General features: G+C 42.5%; 1 protein-coding gene and 1 long non-coding RNA gene across 13 annotated transcripts in view; one reads left to right on the top strand and one right to left on the bottom strand.

Annotated features, from left to right (window-relative positions):
• Positions 1-1,071, bottom strand: part of OTULIN (OTU deubiquitinase with linear linkage specificity) — a 32,340-nt gene extending 31,269 nt beyond the window's left edge. The window contains exon 1 of one of the 3 annotated variants that reach the window (XM_027125343.1): positions 803-1,071. In XM_027125343.1, the coding sequence (XP_026981144.1) occupies positions 803-954 (152 nt within the window). In that variant the 5' untranslated portion in view covers positions 955-1,071. The remainder of the gene's footprint in view (positions 1-802) is intronic. The other 2 variants (XM_027125345.1, XM_027125341.1) reach the window with 2 other exon arrangements.
• A 194-nt stretch (positions 1,072-1,265) lies between these two features.
• The window catches only part of LOC113630157 (uncharacterized), a 58,049-nt gene continuing 43,212 nt past the window's right edge, over positions 1,266-16,102 (top strand). Inside the window, exons 1-4 of one of the 10 annotated variants that reach the window (XR_003436846.1) lie at positions 1,275-1,426; positions 3,904-4,085; positions 10,681-10,784; positions 14,462-14,586. This is a non-coding gene — a long non-coding RNA (uncharacterized LOC113630157). The other 9 variants (XR_003436841.1, XR_003436840.1, XR_003436845.1 and 6 more) reach the window with 9 other exon arrangements.

Genomic DNA, 16,102 nt, shown 5'->3' with positions numbered 1-16,102 from the left:
GGGGGGAAAAGCACACTTCCCAGCCAATTAAGATCTCTGTCAAACTGGTTACCTGAGTGCTTTCGTCAATTTTGGAATTCCAAAAGCATTTATATGTGACTAGAACTTGAAAGTGCAGAAAAGTTTCAGCCTTCAAGTTTATATTCTGCTTCCACCCCTGCCCCCAAATCCTTGCAGAAACTATAAACTCTTCCGATGTACGCAGCCGCCTTTACCGTTCAATAAGGAATTGATCTAAGCAGCACTGCCTTTCGTATTTAAAAATCAAGGCGGTTGGGGACATCTAGTTAAGCAGCTAACGGGCAAAAGAATTGGGGCAGACTCCGTCCAAAGTCTGTCCAACAGGTGGGACGCTCATCAAGCGCAGACTTGCCTTCCAAGAACAAGCAGGTCGCGTGGCTCAGCTTTCCTGGGGTTGTGACAGCGACAACCTCAGCCCCTTGCCGCGACAGGTTGGGGGGAAGCGCTAATGGAGTGGGTTATAAGATAATACGCTTCTGGAGTCTGTTTCCCAAGTTGCTGGAGCTTTCTTTAGCTTTGGAGATATGGAAATGTCAAAAAGGCGGGGGAGGGTACTGGATAACCAGAATTTTAAAACGCGCCTTCCGGAAAAACTTTTGTCATCGGACACACTGGATACAAAAGTGTCTTCACCGACGACCTTACTTTAAAAACAAGGGGGCGAAGGGCCCTCCGCCGGCTCCTCCCCCGGCCACCTCACCCCACTCCACGCCCGCCCGTGGGTGCCGAGCCCGGGGCCCCACGCCGCTCCCGCCGTCCCCGCCCCGCGCCCCGAACTCACTGCTCGGCCGGGCACCGCACCGCGACTCGCGGCTGGCCCCCGGCCACCGCTTTCTCGCCCTCAAGCGCCGCGGCCCCCGCCTCCCGCGCCGGCTTCTCGGCACAGCTCTCCCCCGGCCACGCTCCGGGCTGAAGCATCGTCCCCCGACTCATGGGGCCTCCGCCGGCGGCGGCGGCGCCGCAGGGGTTTGGCCGCCTCCCAGCGATCCGGAGCCCCTCCCGTCGGGGCGCCAGGCCGTGGCCGCCGCTGCAGCTCTGCTGCCCGCCGGTTACCGACGGTTCACAGAACGCTTCCGCACACGTCACCACCGCCCGCCCCGCGACCTCTGACCCGCGGCGAGGGGGAGCGGCCCGCGACGGCCGGGAGTCCCGCGACGCGGAGCTTGCGCATGCGCCTGCGCGGGCCGAGCCGCCCGAGAGGACCGCCCACGCGAAACACTACTGCGCTTGCTCCACCCCCGCGCGCCGCCGGCCAGCCCCAGAGTTCCCAGCGCGCGGTCATTGACCTAAGAGTCGCGGCAGCTCCTTGTCGTCGAGTCCCCGGGCGTGAGGGAGAGGAAGCGCTGGACGGGCGGCGGGACTCGGCCTCGGTGAGGAGGAAGAGGGCCGGCCTGGGGCGTGAAGGGTACGAATGTGTTTGGGCGCCTTACAGTGTCGCTCTGGGCTTCGGAGCCTCGCCCTCCGCCAGAGGTTCCTCGGCTGTAGAGCGAGGAATGTGGTCCAAGTGGGTGATGTGCTGCTTCCCCGGCCTCCCATGGGCGATGCCGTCACCACCCAGCCCCGAGCCTGGAGCCCGGCGGGCTCTGGCCTTCGGCGTGGTGCCGGGCTTGTCGCTCCAGAGCTGAGTTAACAGCCATCCCCTCCGTGAGAAGGGGGACACGGTCCTACCCAACTGGTGAGCCAGCGCAGCACCGTGTGTGTGTGTGTGTGTGTGTGTGTGTGTGTGTGTGTGTGTTGTTGGACTACATTCTTTCAAATAGGAAATTTGGGGGGCTTCCCTGGTGGCGCAGTGGTTAGGAATCCACCTGCCAATGCAGGGGACACGGGTTAGAGCCCTGGTCTGGGAAGATCCCACATGCCGTTGAGCAGCTAAGCCCGTGTGCCACAACTACTGAGCCATGTGCCACAACTGCTGAGCCTGCACTCTAGAGCCCACAAACCACAACTATTGAGCCTGTGCTCTAGAGCCTGCGAGCCACAACTACTGAGCCCACACTCAAGAGACTGCAAGCCACAACTACTGAGCCCACGTGCCACAACTACTGAGCCTGCGCTCTAGAGCCTGCAAGCCACAACTACTGAGCCCACGTGCCACAACTGCTGAGCCACGACTGCTGAGCCTGTGCTAGCCCACGAGCCACAACTACTGAGCTGCATGCCACAACTGCAGAGGCTGCGCTCTACAGCACACAAGCCACAACTACTGAGCCCGCGTGCCACAACTGCTGAGGCTGCGCTCTAGAGCCTGCAAGCCACAACTACTGAACCCTCGTGCCATAACTACCGAAGCCCGGAGACCATGCTCCACAATAACAGAGGCTGCTGCAGTGAGAAGTCCATAAACCACAACAAAGAGTGGCCCCCACTCACTACAACTAGGGAAAGCCTGCAGCAACAAAGACCCAACGCAGCCAAAAATAAATAAATAAATAAATAAAATAAATCTATTTTTTAAAAAACCAATAGGAAATTTGATTTAGGAGGAGCAAGAGCAAAGGGAAAATATTAACAGACTTCAAAGATGAGAAGACAAAAATGCTTCCTGTCCAGGGAGGGAATAGCAGAGTAGCTGCTAAAGATGAGCAGCAGTCATAGGTGCAAGGGGCAAAGAGTGCAGGGCCAAAGTATGGAGGAAGGGAATGGCTTGGGCAGTTCGGAAACCTACAAGGGGTTCTGGGGTAAAATGGGTTCATAATGGGGTTTTATTGAAAGATGAACCTGGAAGAAGGGTACTGGAGACCAGATCTTGAAAATCCTCCTTCAGCTGACGAGGAACTTTGTGTTTGATCCTCCTTGAAAGATCGGAAGGAGATTATTTTGTCTGCAGTTAGAGAAAAGGTTGGAGAAGGGCAAGACAAGGAAACCAATATAGGGAGACTATGTAGTAATGGGCATCAAAGGGAGAAAATGGCTGAAAAGAATACTTGCATTTTATGGTAAAGAAGTGTGGCGAGTTTTCTGCTTTAATTTTATTTGAAAAAGTAAAATACACATGCTAAAAAAATTCAGAGCACACAAGAGAATATACAGTCAAATTTTGTATGGATGTTAAGGGTGTGGGATTATAGTGGGATGGCTAGTGTCCCCTAAAATTCATTCTCCAACTGGAAATGCAATGTGACCTTATTTGGAAATAGGTTCTTTGAAGATGTAATCAGGTAAAATGAGGTCCTGCTGGATTAGAGTGGGTCCTAAATCTAATGTGTGGTATCCTTATATAAGAAGAGAGGGTGCAGACATATATAGACACAGAAGGAATTAGGACATGTGAAGATGGAGACAGAGATTGGGGTGATGTAGTTGGAAGCCAAGAAATGACAGGAGCTGCTGGTAGCTAGGAAAAGACAAAGGTTATTCCAAAGAGCCTGCAGGAGAAGCGTGGCCCTGCTGACAACTTGAGTTCAGATATCTACTCTCAAGAACTGTGAGAATAAATTGCTGTTGTTTTAAGCCTCTCAGTTTGTGGTACTTTGCAGTAACAGCCCTAGGAAACTAATACAGGGATAAAGATGAAGGCTTGTAAAATACTATTAGGCTGAATTTATTGATAAGAGCCTACAAAGCAGATACATTTTACATCAAAGGGTTAGAAAAAGATTAAGTTTGTTTGATTGTTTGCGGAGTATGTCTCTTCCAATTGTACCCATGGAACTAAGAAAATAACCACAAGATGGCTTTCAGAGCCCAATGGACCCACTGTGAGAAGAAACTGAGCGAAAACACCATTGATCACTTGACTTCCTTCCACCCAAAAGTGCCTACACTAAATGAAGTTGAAGTGCCAGAACTGCCTAGGTTACTGTAGAGGAAGATCTCCAAAGTCTTGGGAAGATGGGAATCTTAGAGTTGATTTATCATGTAAGACTTTCTCACCCACCTCAGGAGGGTCCAGAGGACATTACCCATCAACATGACTATGAGAAGTAATTTGTGAAGTGAGTTCCAGCACCCTTGAAGAGATCTGCAATTGCTCCTCTCTGTATTCAGATGTATCTTACAATGGAACCTGTTATCAAACTGAGATTCTTAAATGCAGTGGTGATGATGGGATCTCAGGGTGGCAGGTAGGTACCAGTGTGGTTGCTATAATGGACAGCTGAGCCAAAGCAGTAATCAGAATTGTCTGACTCGCAGAGACCTGTGGTATTGGCTAGTTGATCATGGTGTCCCTAGAAAAGAAATAGATGGATAATTACTAAATTCTTACTTGGTCTTTATAAGCAGAAGAGTTCTGGGAACTCCCTGGTGGTACAGTGGTTAGGACTCAGTGCTCTTACTGCCGAGGGCCCTGGTTTAATCCTTAGGGAGCTAAAATCCCACAAGCTGCACAGCGCAGCCAAAAAATAGATTAGCAGAAGAGTTCTGGGTCTATGAACAGAAACCCTAACTTGTGTTACTGAAACAGAAAGTCACAGCCCCTCAATCAGTTCCCAGGCTTGAGCCAACTTACATACCCAGAACTCTGAAGGGCAGGCCAGATCTTCTTGAGGAAGGACCCTACTTCAGTGCCAAAAATGTATAGTGTTAATTTTTTCCCCAGCCTTCCCCACAGGGTCCTATAGCCATCAACAAGAGTGACTGTTCATTGGAGGAAAGGAAATAACCAGACTTTTGGGGCTTAGTAGACAGTGGCTTTGACCTAGTTCATGGAAACCCAAAATATCACTGTAGTATCTACCTATCAGAGTAGGGGCTTGTGAAGGTCAAATTATCAGTGGAATTTTAGCTCAGGTTCATCTTGCATTAGGCCCAGTGGGTCTCTGAACACGACCTGTGGTTATTTCCCCAGTTCCGGAATGCATAAAAAATGGACATGCTCAGCAGCTGGCAGGATCCCCACAATGGTCCCCTGACCTGTAGAGTGAATGCTGTTACTGTAGGAAAGGACAAATGGAAGCCACTAGAACTGTTGCTACCTATAAAAATGTAAACGAAAACAATACCACATTTTTGGAGGGATTGCAAAGATTAGTACCACTATCAAGAACTTGAAAGTTGCAAAGGTTGTGATACGCATCACATCCCTTTTCAACTCACCTATTTGGCATGTGCAGAAGACAAATGGATCTTGGAGCATGACTGGATTTTTGTAAATCCGATTATGTGATGATCCCTGTTGCACTGCTATTCCAGATGTGGTTTCATTGTTGAGCAAATCAACACATTTCCCAGTACCTGGTGTGCAGCTATTGATCTGGCAAATGCTTTTTCCTTTATATGTGTTGAAAAAGACCACCGGAAGGAATCAACTGGCAAGGTCAGCAGCACACCTTCACTGTCCCACCACAGGTTATATCAACCCTTCAGCCCTATGTCATGATTTAGTCTGCAGGGACTAAATCCCCTTCCCCTTCCACAGAACATCACACTGGTCTATTACGTTGATGATGATATGCTGATTAGTCCTGGTAGACAGGAAGTACCAATTACTGTACACATATTGGTAAGATATTTGCATGTCAGAGGATGGAAAATAAATCCACCCCAATTCAGAGGCCTTCTACCTCAGTGAAATTTCTAGGGGTCCAGTGGAGTTGAGTATATCAAGATATCACTTCTAAGTGAAGGATAAGTTGTTACATCTGGCCCTTCCTACTGTTAAATAAAAAGAGGCATAAAACCAAGTGAGAGAAGAGAAGTCTCTGCAACAGTCCAAGCTGCTGTGCAACTTACTTTGCCACTTGGGTCATATGATTCAGTTGATCCAGTGATGCTTGAAGCGGCAGATAGAGATGATATTTGGAGTCTTTGGCAAGTACGTATAACTGAATCACAATGCAAACCTTTAGGATTTTGTAGCAAAGCCCTGCCATCCTGTGAAATAACTATTCTCCTTGTGAGAAACAAGTTTTGGCTTGCTGATGGACCTTAGCAGAAATGAATACTTACCCATGGGCCAAGTTACAATGCGACCTGAGCTCAGTGATAAATCATATTGATGGTATGTAACCTTGATATGATCGGATGCAAAGGGCACCACACCTCTTTGATATTCCAAACCCATAACCCCAGTCTAGTGAGAGGAACACTAGACAAATTACAAACTCCATTAGAGGGGCATCCTAAAAATTACTTCACCAGTTCTCTTCAAAACTGTCAAGGCCACCAAAAAGAAGAAAAGTCTGAGAAACTATCACTCAAGAGGAGCCTAAGGAGACATGACAACTAAATGTAATGTGGTATTCTGGATGGGGTCCTGGAACAGAAGAAGACATTAGGTTAAACAAAAGAAGTATGAATAAACTATGGACTTTAGTTAATAATGGATCAAAATTGGCTCATTAAGTAATAAATATACCATACTAATGTAAGATGTTAGTAATAGGAGAAATTGGGTACAGGGTATATAGGAGCTCTGTACTATCATATCCATTTTTCTATAAATATAAAACTATTCCCCCCCCAAAGTCTATTATATTAGAAAAAACTCAAACTCAAATCACCATGTCACAAAATGATAAACCAAGACTTTCCAAAATAAGGAAGAATGTCAAATCATGTTCTTACTTTGTACTTCAATAGAAAGATTTAAATTTAAAATTTAATTATTTCATCTTTAATCCTTTAAAATTGATATTGTGTATGTGTTTTATAGTATACATAATACATACACACAAAGGTACACGTGTATTTTTAATGTATATGTGCATATTGGGAATGTCCAAAAATTTTTTAACCAGCATTACAGAACTAAATTATTAGAGAGCAAGGGTGTAAACTAAATAAGTCAAAAACTAAATCAGAGTTTCTAAGAGGAAGTTGTGAAACGTAAGCCCATGAACTGTGATATAATTACAATTAGCCTGTTGTTATGTCAAGATGAATAAAAAATAGCAGAAAAATCTATAAGCCTAAGTACAAGCCTATATAATAACATTGCTAGAGACAATTCCAGTTAGTTTCCAGCTTCCTCTTAAAATCAAACATTTGTAAATTAGATAACTAAAAGTAAAATGGTGACATAATAATGTGTAAGTCCTTAGACTTGATAACAGATTTTGAACCATCTCAAACTGATATTACTTCTTCAGTGGCCTTCCCTGGAATAGTTAATGCATGAAAGATTCTGAGCTCCTTTTCTTTGAATACTTCAGCCCTTATTTACTGTTCATGAAGAATACTACTGAGCCATTACACTTTTTATTTGTTTGTTGGAATGATTGATTTTTTTAAGTTCTCTATAAGGAACTTAGTACAAGTTGGATGCATATCTCCCTCTTCAATACCAAAAACTCATATTTTACAGCAAAGTTAAAACACCCTATATTTTTACTCTATGGAATTTCCCATTGTCACAGCTATAAAAAATAGACTACAAGTGTATTCCGTACATCAGTTTCTAAAGTAGTCACAGGTACTTTTTAGTTTATTCTAGTTTCACAGGTTCATGTACTATACTCAAGCTTGGCAGGAAGTATCACTAGTTTCACTTAAAAATTAACTACTCTAGGAATACCTGTGTATTTATTTGAAAGACCCCCCCCCCTTTTCAGCATGTCTCTTGATTGTAGAATGCTCATTATTTTTAAATAGGACTTTGGGGGTGGGAACTACTATTTTTTTGCAGTTCTGAGACTAGAAGAAATAACTCTACAGGGAAAAAATTAGGAGAAATAATTTAAAAATATCTTGCACTAGTAATAGTTTACCTGAAAACCCCCAAAATTGTCCACAAGAGTTTTTCTTGGGAGAAGTGTGTAATAATGAAATTTTATCATGAAATTCAAACCATTTCATACATAAGGAGATGACAGAGGATGATGTTATAAAAAGACTTGGAATTCTGGAAAATATTAAATGAGTCTTTTGCCTCCAGCTAAACAATTTCATCCTAAACAAATAATTCAGGCAGCTGATTATCTTAAATTATTTGAAGAGCTTCTAAAATGGAATTCCATACCCCTTAGTACCTTAATATCTGCTATGGAGTGAATCATGGCCCCTCCAAATTCATATGTTGAAACCCTAACCCTAATGTAACTATATTTGGTGATATGAGCTGAATATTTGTGTCTTCCCAAAATTCATGTGTTAAAACCCTATACGCAAATGGGATGGTATTAGGAGGTGGGACCATTGGGAGGTAATTAGGATCAAATGAGGTCAAGAGGGTAAAGTCCTCATGAATGAGATTAGTGCCTTATAAGAGTCACAAGAGTATCTGGTCTTGCATTTAGGCCTTTAATCCATTTTGAGTTATTTTTATATATGGTGTTAGAAAATGTTCTGATTTCATTCTTTTACATGTAGCTGTCCAGTTTTCCCAGCACCACTTATTGAAGAGACTGTTTTTCCTCCATTGTATATTCTTGCCTCTGTTGTCATAGATTAATTGACCATAAGTGCATGGGTTTATTTCTGGGCTTTCTATCCTGTTCCATTGATTTATGTGTCTGTTTTTTTGTACCATACTGTTTTGATTACTGTAGCTTTGTAGTATAGTCTGAAGTCAGGGCACATGATTCCTCCAGCTCTGTTCTTCTTTCTCAAGATCGTTTTGGCTATTTAGTTTCTTCTCTGTTTCCACACACAATTAAAAATTTTTTGTTCCAGTTCTGTGAAAAACGCCATTGGTGGGCTTCCCTGGTGGCGCAGTGGTTGGGAGTCTGCCTGCCGATGCAGGGGACACGGGTTCGTGCCCCAGTCCAGGAAGATCCCACATGCCGCAGAGCGGCTGGGCCTGTGAGCCATGGCTGCTGAGCCTGCGTGTCCGGAGCCTGTGCTCTGCAATGGGAGAGGCCACAGCAGTGAGGGGCCCGCATACCACAAACAAAAAACAAAAAACAGAAAAACAAAAACACACCATTGGTAATTTGATAGGGTCTGCATGGAATCTATAGATTACTTTGGGTAGTATGGTCATTTCAACAATATTGATTCTTCCAATCCAAGAACACGGTATATCTTTCCATCTGTTTGTGTCATCTTCATCATATAGTTTTTGGAGTACAGTAACTGCTAGAGGAAAATATACACATAACACTCTTTGACATAAATCGTAGCAATATTTTTTTGGGTCTATCTCCTAGAGTAATGGAAACAAAACCAAAAATAAACAAATGGGACCTAATTAAACTTAAAAGCTTTTTCACAGCAAAGGAAATCATAAACAAAATGAAAAGACAACCTACAGACTGGGAGAAAATATTTGCAAACAATGCAACCAACAAGCAATTGATCTCCAAAATATACAAACAGCTCATACAGCTCAATATCAAAAAACAAACAACCCAATCAAAAAATGGGCAGAAGGGACTTCCCTGGTGACTCAGTGGTTAAAAATCAGCCTGCCAGTGCAGGGGACATGGGTTCAAGCCCTGGTCCAGGAAGATCCCACATGCTGTGGAGCAACTAAGCCCGTGTACCACAACTACTGAACCTGCACTCTAGAGCCTGCGAGCCACAACTACTGAGCCTGAGTGCCACAAATACTGAAGCCTGCACACCTAGAGCCCGTGCTCTGCAACAAGAGAAGCCACCACAATGAGAAGCACATGCACCGCAATGAAGAGTAGCCCCCACTCACCTCAACTAGAGAAAGCCCACACACAGCAATGAAGACCCAACACAGCCAAAACTAAATAAATAAAAATAAATAAATCTATTTTAAAAAATGGGAAGAAGACCTAAACAGACATTTCTCCAAAGAACACATACAGCTGGCCATTTCTCCAAAGAAGGCATACATTTATAGGCACGTGAAAAGATGCTCAGCATCACTAATAATTAGAGAAATGCAAATCAAAACTGCAGTGAGGTATTACCTCATACCAGTCAGAATGGCCATCATCAAAAAGTCTACAAATAATAAATGCTGGAGAGGGTGTGGACAAAAGGGAACCCTTGTGCACTGTTGGTAGGAATGTAAATTGCTGCAGCCACTGTGGAGAACAGTATGAAAGTTCCTTAAAAACTAAAAATAGAGTTACCATGTGATCCAGCAATCCCACTCCTGGGCATATATCTGGAAAAGATGAAAACTCTAACTCAAAAAAATACATTCACCCCAATGTTCGTAGCAGCACTATTTACAATAGCCAAGACATGGAAGCAACCTAAATGCCCAATGACAGATGAATGGATGAAGAAGAGATAGTATATTTATACAGTGGAATACTACTCAGCCATAAAAAAGAATGAAATAATGCCATTTGTAGCAACACAGATGGACCTAGAGATTATCATACTAGGTGAAGTAAGTCAGAGAGAGAAAGACAAATATCATATGATATCATTTATATATGGAATCTAAAAAATGATACAAATGAACTTATTTACAAAACAGATATGGATTCACAGACACAGAGAACAGACTTACACTTACCAAAGGGGAAAGCAGGAGGGATGGATAAATTAGGAATTTGGGATAAAAAGATACACGCTACTATATATAGAATACATAAACAACAAGGACCTACTGTATAGCACAGGGAACTATGTGCAATATCTTATAGTAACCTATAATGGAAAAGAATATATATGTGTGTATATATATATATATATATATATATATATATATAACTGAATCACTGCTGTACACCTGAAACATTGTAATTTGATTATATTTCAGTAAAAAATTATAAATACCAAAAATACATTTATTAATTTTTTTAAAAAGAGTCACAAGAAAGTTTGCTCTTCCTCTCTGCTCTCTGCCAGGTGCAGATATAAGGAGAAGTTAGCAGTCTACAAATCAGAAAACTTTCCTTACCAGAACTCAACCATACTGGCACCCTGCTCTTGAACTTCCAGTCTCCAGAACTGTAAGAAATAAATTTCTGTTGTTTAAGCCATCCAGTGTATGGTAGTTTGTTACAGCAGCTTGAATTCACTAAGACATTTAGAGATAGGACCTGTGAGGAGGTGATGAAGGTGAAATGAGGTCATATGGGTGGGGCCCTAATCTGACAGGGTTGGTGTCCTTATAAGAAAAAGAAGAGACACCAGACTTCTCTCTCTACCATGGAGGACACAGAAGGCAGCCATCTGAAAGCCAGGAAGAAAGCTCTCACCAGAAACCAAATCAGCTAGCACCTTGATCTTATACTTCCCAACCTCTGGAACTGTGAGAAAATAAATTTCTGTTGTTTAAGCCACCCAGTCTATGGTATTTTGTCATGGCAGCCCAAGCCAACTAAGACAGTATCATAGAGTACTTCTTTATACTTACCTTTCAGGACAAGCATCTGGGTTCCTTTGGAAAGGAAGCCCAACATTCATACTGTACACTGGAATTTAGAAAGAGCTAGGGGGACAAACTGTAGAAGTTTCCTAAGAAAATAAAGGTAAGGAAGAGATTCTTAGTCATTTCTGTGCCCTAACATAGGAAATCTTCACCTCCTAGAGTAATCTGATGTTAGGTTGATGATTTTCCTATAACCTCATCTTATCTCCATCAAAGTCAGAGGGGAAAACATCACCCTACTATTACCAAAAACTCTCTGCTTGCAATAAGGTAGGTTGTCAACCATACCTTAAAAAAGTCATACCAAGATATTGCTGACAAAGTAACAAGGGCTTTCTGGATCTTTTGCTAATCATTGTCTCATGATTTTTTACTTGCTCCAGAATTTTAGAGGATAGTTGACTAGGTCTTCTCCAGAAGATAAGGCTGCATAATTTCATTATCATTGCATTATTTTCCAAAGACCCTGGCAGCTAGAATTCATCTTAAAATAATGATCTTCAAAGTGGGGTACCTCTATCTCTTGAGGTACACCAGGGCCACTTCATACAGCTGTGCAGCGTAGGCCCTGGGGTGAAAGATACCTTTCACAGCTGTACGAGGGCATGGATAGGACTATTTTCCTTTCTGACCACTTCTCTTACGTTCACCATATTCTTACTTTACAAAAACAAAAGATTGCTCTCTTATCCATCCCAAATCTTACTACGGTGTGTATCTCAAGGGCTGTGTTGTCCAATACAATAGTCACTAGTCACATGTGGATACTGGGCACCTGAAATGTAGCTGGTATGAATTAAGATTTGCTGCTTGTATAAAATACTACAAGGAATAGTACCAAAAAAAAAAAATGTACAACTACCTCATTTTTAACTTTTTATATTGACTGAATGTTGAAATGATTATATTTGGAAATATTGCATTACATATAACTTTAATTTCACCTGATTCTTTTTGCTTTTTAAACAAATTTTAAATTACATATATAGCTCACATTATATTTCTATTGGATAGCACTTCTGCTTTCGGAGAAGTCTCCCATATAAGGCATCAAAAATTTGCATTCAGGCTTTGTGTCTTTCCTTTTCTTCTCTTTAAGAGTGGGTATTTTGGTATTCAGTGGAACAGTTTGCCCAATATGTTCATTCAGATATAATGTAGAGTGTGGTTATAAGAGTGTTGATAATTTTACTCAAAGAAAGCATTGCTCCTGAGTGAGAGAGTTGAGAGAACCAAGCAGAGTATAGGTAAGAAACATTGGTAGCATCTTAGGTCATCCAGGTGACATGCTCATTGCTCATTGCTCTCTGCCTTACTTAGCACTCTTCCTTAAAATTAGTATTTATAAGTGAGATGATTGTCCTATAGTAGTCCCAGATTGACTGTAAAGACTGGATAATCAATCCTTTTGTAATTCAGGGGGTTTCTAATTCTTTGCTTTCAACAAATTTGATGGAGAACCTAAAGTTGATGATTTAAAATAACATTTAATGAGAGATTACTATGATACTTTTGGCATGCAATTCAGAAGTTGAAATAATTGAAGGACTTTACTATAATAAAACTATTCTCATCTATTTATGAGAACAGTGTCTCTGAGTGCTTATATCTATAAAACCCCAAAATAGAAATTGAAACTAGATTAAATTCTATCTCTAACAATAAATAACATTCATCAATAGATTTTGAGAGATGTATCCAATAAAATTTTACTAATTATGTGTAATTATTATCAAAATTTATAATATATTGTTTCAAATTTTAACTACTGATAATTATAATAAAACTTTCAGGTAATTTTAATTTTTAATTTTAAAAGACTTTCAAACATAAAAATATACCGCATTACATAAAATTCTGGGAATGGAGAATGGAATGAAAATAATATTTCATTGAGAAAAAGGAATGATGTGAAATGCAGTCTTTTTTATGAATGATAGTGACTTTCTAATAAATATGTTATTTTGATGGTACTGGAAACATAAGAGTCGTGATGATTTTATTTTAAAATGTCAATATTTATAGTATAATGGAAATTACACTCTTTAAAACTACATTTCTAACGGAAAATTTTAGATGTCAACTTTCAAATTTTATAATATTTTGAAACAGTTTCACAGTTTTTCAAAACTCTTTTAGGGACAAAGTGAGCAAAAATATTCAGATGACTGCCTCAGATGGCAGCTAGTTAAAACTGTCTCATTTTATAGATGTAGCAGCTGAGGACCACAAGTTCTGTTCTTGAACCAGAAGCCAAAGCCACATTCAGTCACTCGCTCTGCAACTCCATTCCATCTCCTACGCAAAGAGGGCACACGGGGTTCTGAGAGAAAGTCCATGTTTATTAATGACAAGGTGCCTCTAAGTAAAAGGTCATCTCTTAAATGTATTTGAGTTTAGAGCTGTCTGACATCTGTGGTAGCCTGTCACCACTAGTCTCATCAGGATTCCTTCTAAGGCAATCATTTAGAAATATGAGGTGTCCATACATCTATCTCAGCAAGTTGGGTTGTGATTTATCTGACAGCTGACTTCCCTAACAAAGCTGGAAGCAGCTTAGGGGGAGTAGATCTTCATTGTTTTAGTTGGCTTGGGCTGGGCTGCCATAACAAAATACCATACACTGGGTGGTTTAAACAACAGAAATTAATTTTCTCCCAGTTCTGGAGCTGAAAGTGAGATCAGTGTGCCAGCATGGTCGGGTTCTGTTCCTGGCTTGCAGACAGCTGCCTTCTTGCTACATATGCCTGCCAAGAGAAAGCAAGATCTGGATCTGGTCTCTCTTCCTATCCTTAAGGACATAACCCTATTGGATCAGGACCCTACCCTTATGACCTCATTTAACTTTACTTCCACAAAGACCCTACCTCCAAATATGTCACATTAGGGGCTAGGGCTTCAACTTATGAATTTTAGTTGGACACAAACATTCAGTTCCCAACACTCATAAATCTTTATATACCTTGTTCCTAACCCAACGGATGGCACTAGTGAGCATTAATAAATTTCTGCTGAATAAACTCATATTAATTCCTTATATCAGTGTCATAGTGGCAATGTAGTATAGCAAAGAGAAAACTAGCTCTATGACCTTGGGCAAGTCATATAACATATCTGAGCCTCAGCTTCTTCAGATGTAAAGTCTAGATGGCAACTCTTATAAATATGAAGCTTAGAAGGGAGGTGTGTCAAGGGTATGGAATCGTATGTGTGAAATAATAGCTCTATATAATACTTTTGCTTAACATTTTACAGTTTATGAAGCACTGCTGTATACATCATTCTACTGAATGAAGACCTGAATGCCTCAGACACTTGTAGCACCAAGCTTCATGATCTTTAAGGTCTTGGATCAACTGGTATTGTGAAAAGAAAATAAGGTAACCTTGGACTTCATTAGGTCATAATTTCTGTGTTATGCAATGAAGTAATTCACTGCATTGGTCTAGCTCTCAGGGTGATCAAGAGGCCAGGTTAATAAATCTTCCCGGCAGGGAGAGGAAAATATTAGGTGTTTTAATGTCTATTCTTTTGCAAAATTAATCAGTTACTTGCTATTTCCTTAAATAAATTAGTTTTCAGAATACTTATAGCCAAAGTTTTGTAAGTCCAATCACGGACACTAGATGGCACCATAAGAACCTCACCTGCACCAATTCCTGACAGTCCAACAGCTCTCTCACAATTTACAGCCTGAAGATTTTTAACACAGACTCTAGGGTGAAGAAAAGTTCTTTCATTTCTGTGTAGAGTCTATAAGTTTTCTCTCTAAGAGGTTGCTCTCCTACTGTGAATAGTACGCAGAGGATGAAGACTCTCGTGGGAAACTACAGACAGCGTGGGTCAAGTCAGGAGGCTTGGTCTGAGTCCCAGTGCTGATGCTTAGCAGGTTTTTGCGGAGAAAGTCTGTTTCCTGCCCTGTATGCATCTCACAGAATTGCTGGGAGGACCATACAGAGTCGTGTATGAGAACTGCCACGTGCTACAATTTTTTTTTTTTTTTTTTTTTTTTTTTGGTACGCGGGCCTCTCACTGTTGTGGCCTCTCCCGTTGCGGAGCACAGGCTCCGGACGCGCAGGCTCCGGACGCGCAGGCTCAGCGGCCATGGCTCACGGGCGCAGCCGCTCCGCGGCATGTGGGATCTTCCCGGACCGGGGCACAAACCCGTGTACCCTGCATCGGCAGGCGGGCTCTCAACCACTGCGCCACCAGGGAAGCCCCACATGCTACAATTAAAAAACAAGGTTCTTTCTACCTCTGCAGCCCCTCTTCCTGGGAGGCTCCTGCCTTTGCACCAGCTCCGGGCCTCTGCTACCCTGGCCCCTGCCTACTCTGTTTTCAACCACAAGCTCACTCCTCAAGCATCTGTAAAGGACTCTCACAACAGATCTATTTTTCCACTTTCACTCAAACGGCTGAAACTCATGCTTCTTAGTGTCCCCCACCCCAGTGGTGCTCAGCTTCTCTTCAGTATTCCTGTGGCTACTCGTCATCATCTGGAAGTGAACCCCTTAAAATCATCAGCTTCACGTCCCATTGTTGCAGAAGTCGTCCCTCCTCTCCCCTCCCAACTTGCTCATCCCCTCATTGCCGATTCCAGCTCCTCCACGGCTTCCTTCTCTCCCTGTTCGCCAGCCCCCGCTTCTCTGAGCACAGAGCCCCTCCTTCTCTTCTTGCCTAAGCTCTGTACTCTCTCACCAGCACCTGCGACTCCCTCTCCCCAGTCCTCCGATGCTCCAGCCCTCAGGCCCCCACGGGACCAGTGCAGCCCTCTGTTTGAGGCAGCGCAGAGCGCCAGGTGGAAGAGCACAGGCGTAGAATTGTTTATTACCAGCTTTTACACAGTGACGAGCTGTGTAAGTTACCCTGCCCACGTACACTACGGGTCCCTCTGAG

The sequence above is a fragment of the Aethalodelphis obliquidens genome, unplaced genomic scaffold, assembly GCF_003676395.1.
Source record: "Aethalodelphis obliquidens isolate GAN/ISIS:26980383/991018 unplaced genomic scaffold, ASM367639v1 scaffold29, whole genome shotgun sequence".
Classification (NCBI taxonomy): Eukaryota; Metazoa; Chordata; class Mammalia; order Artiodactyla; family Delphinidae; genus Aethalodelphis; species Aethalodelphis obliquidens.
The sequence above is the reverse complement of the archived record's forward strand: the minus strand, read 5'-3'. Positions and strand labels throughout refer to the sequence as shown.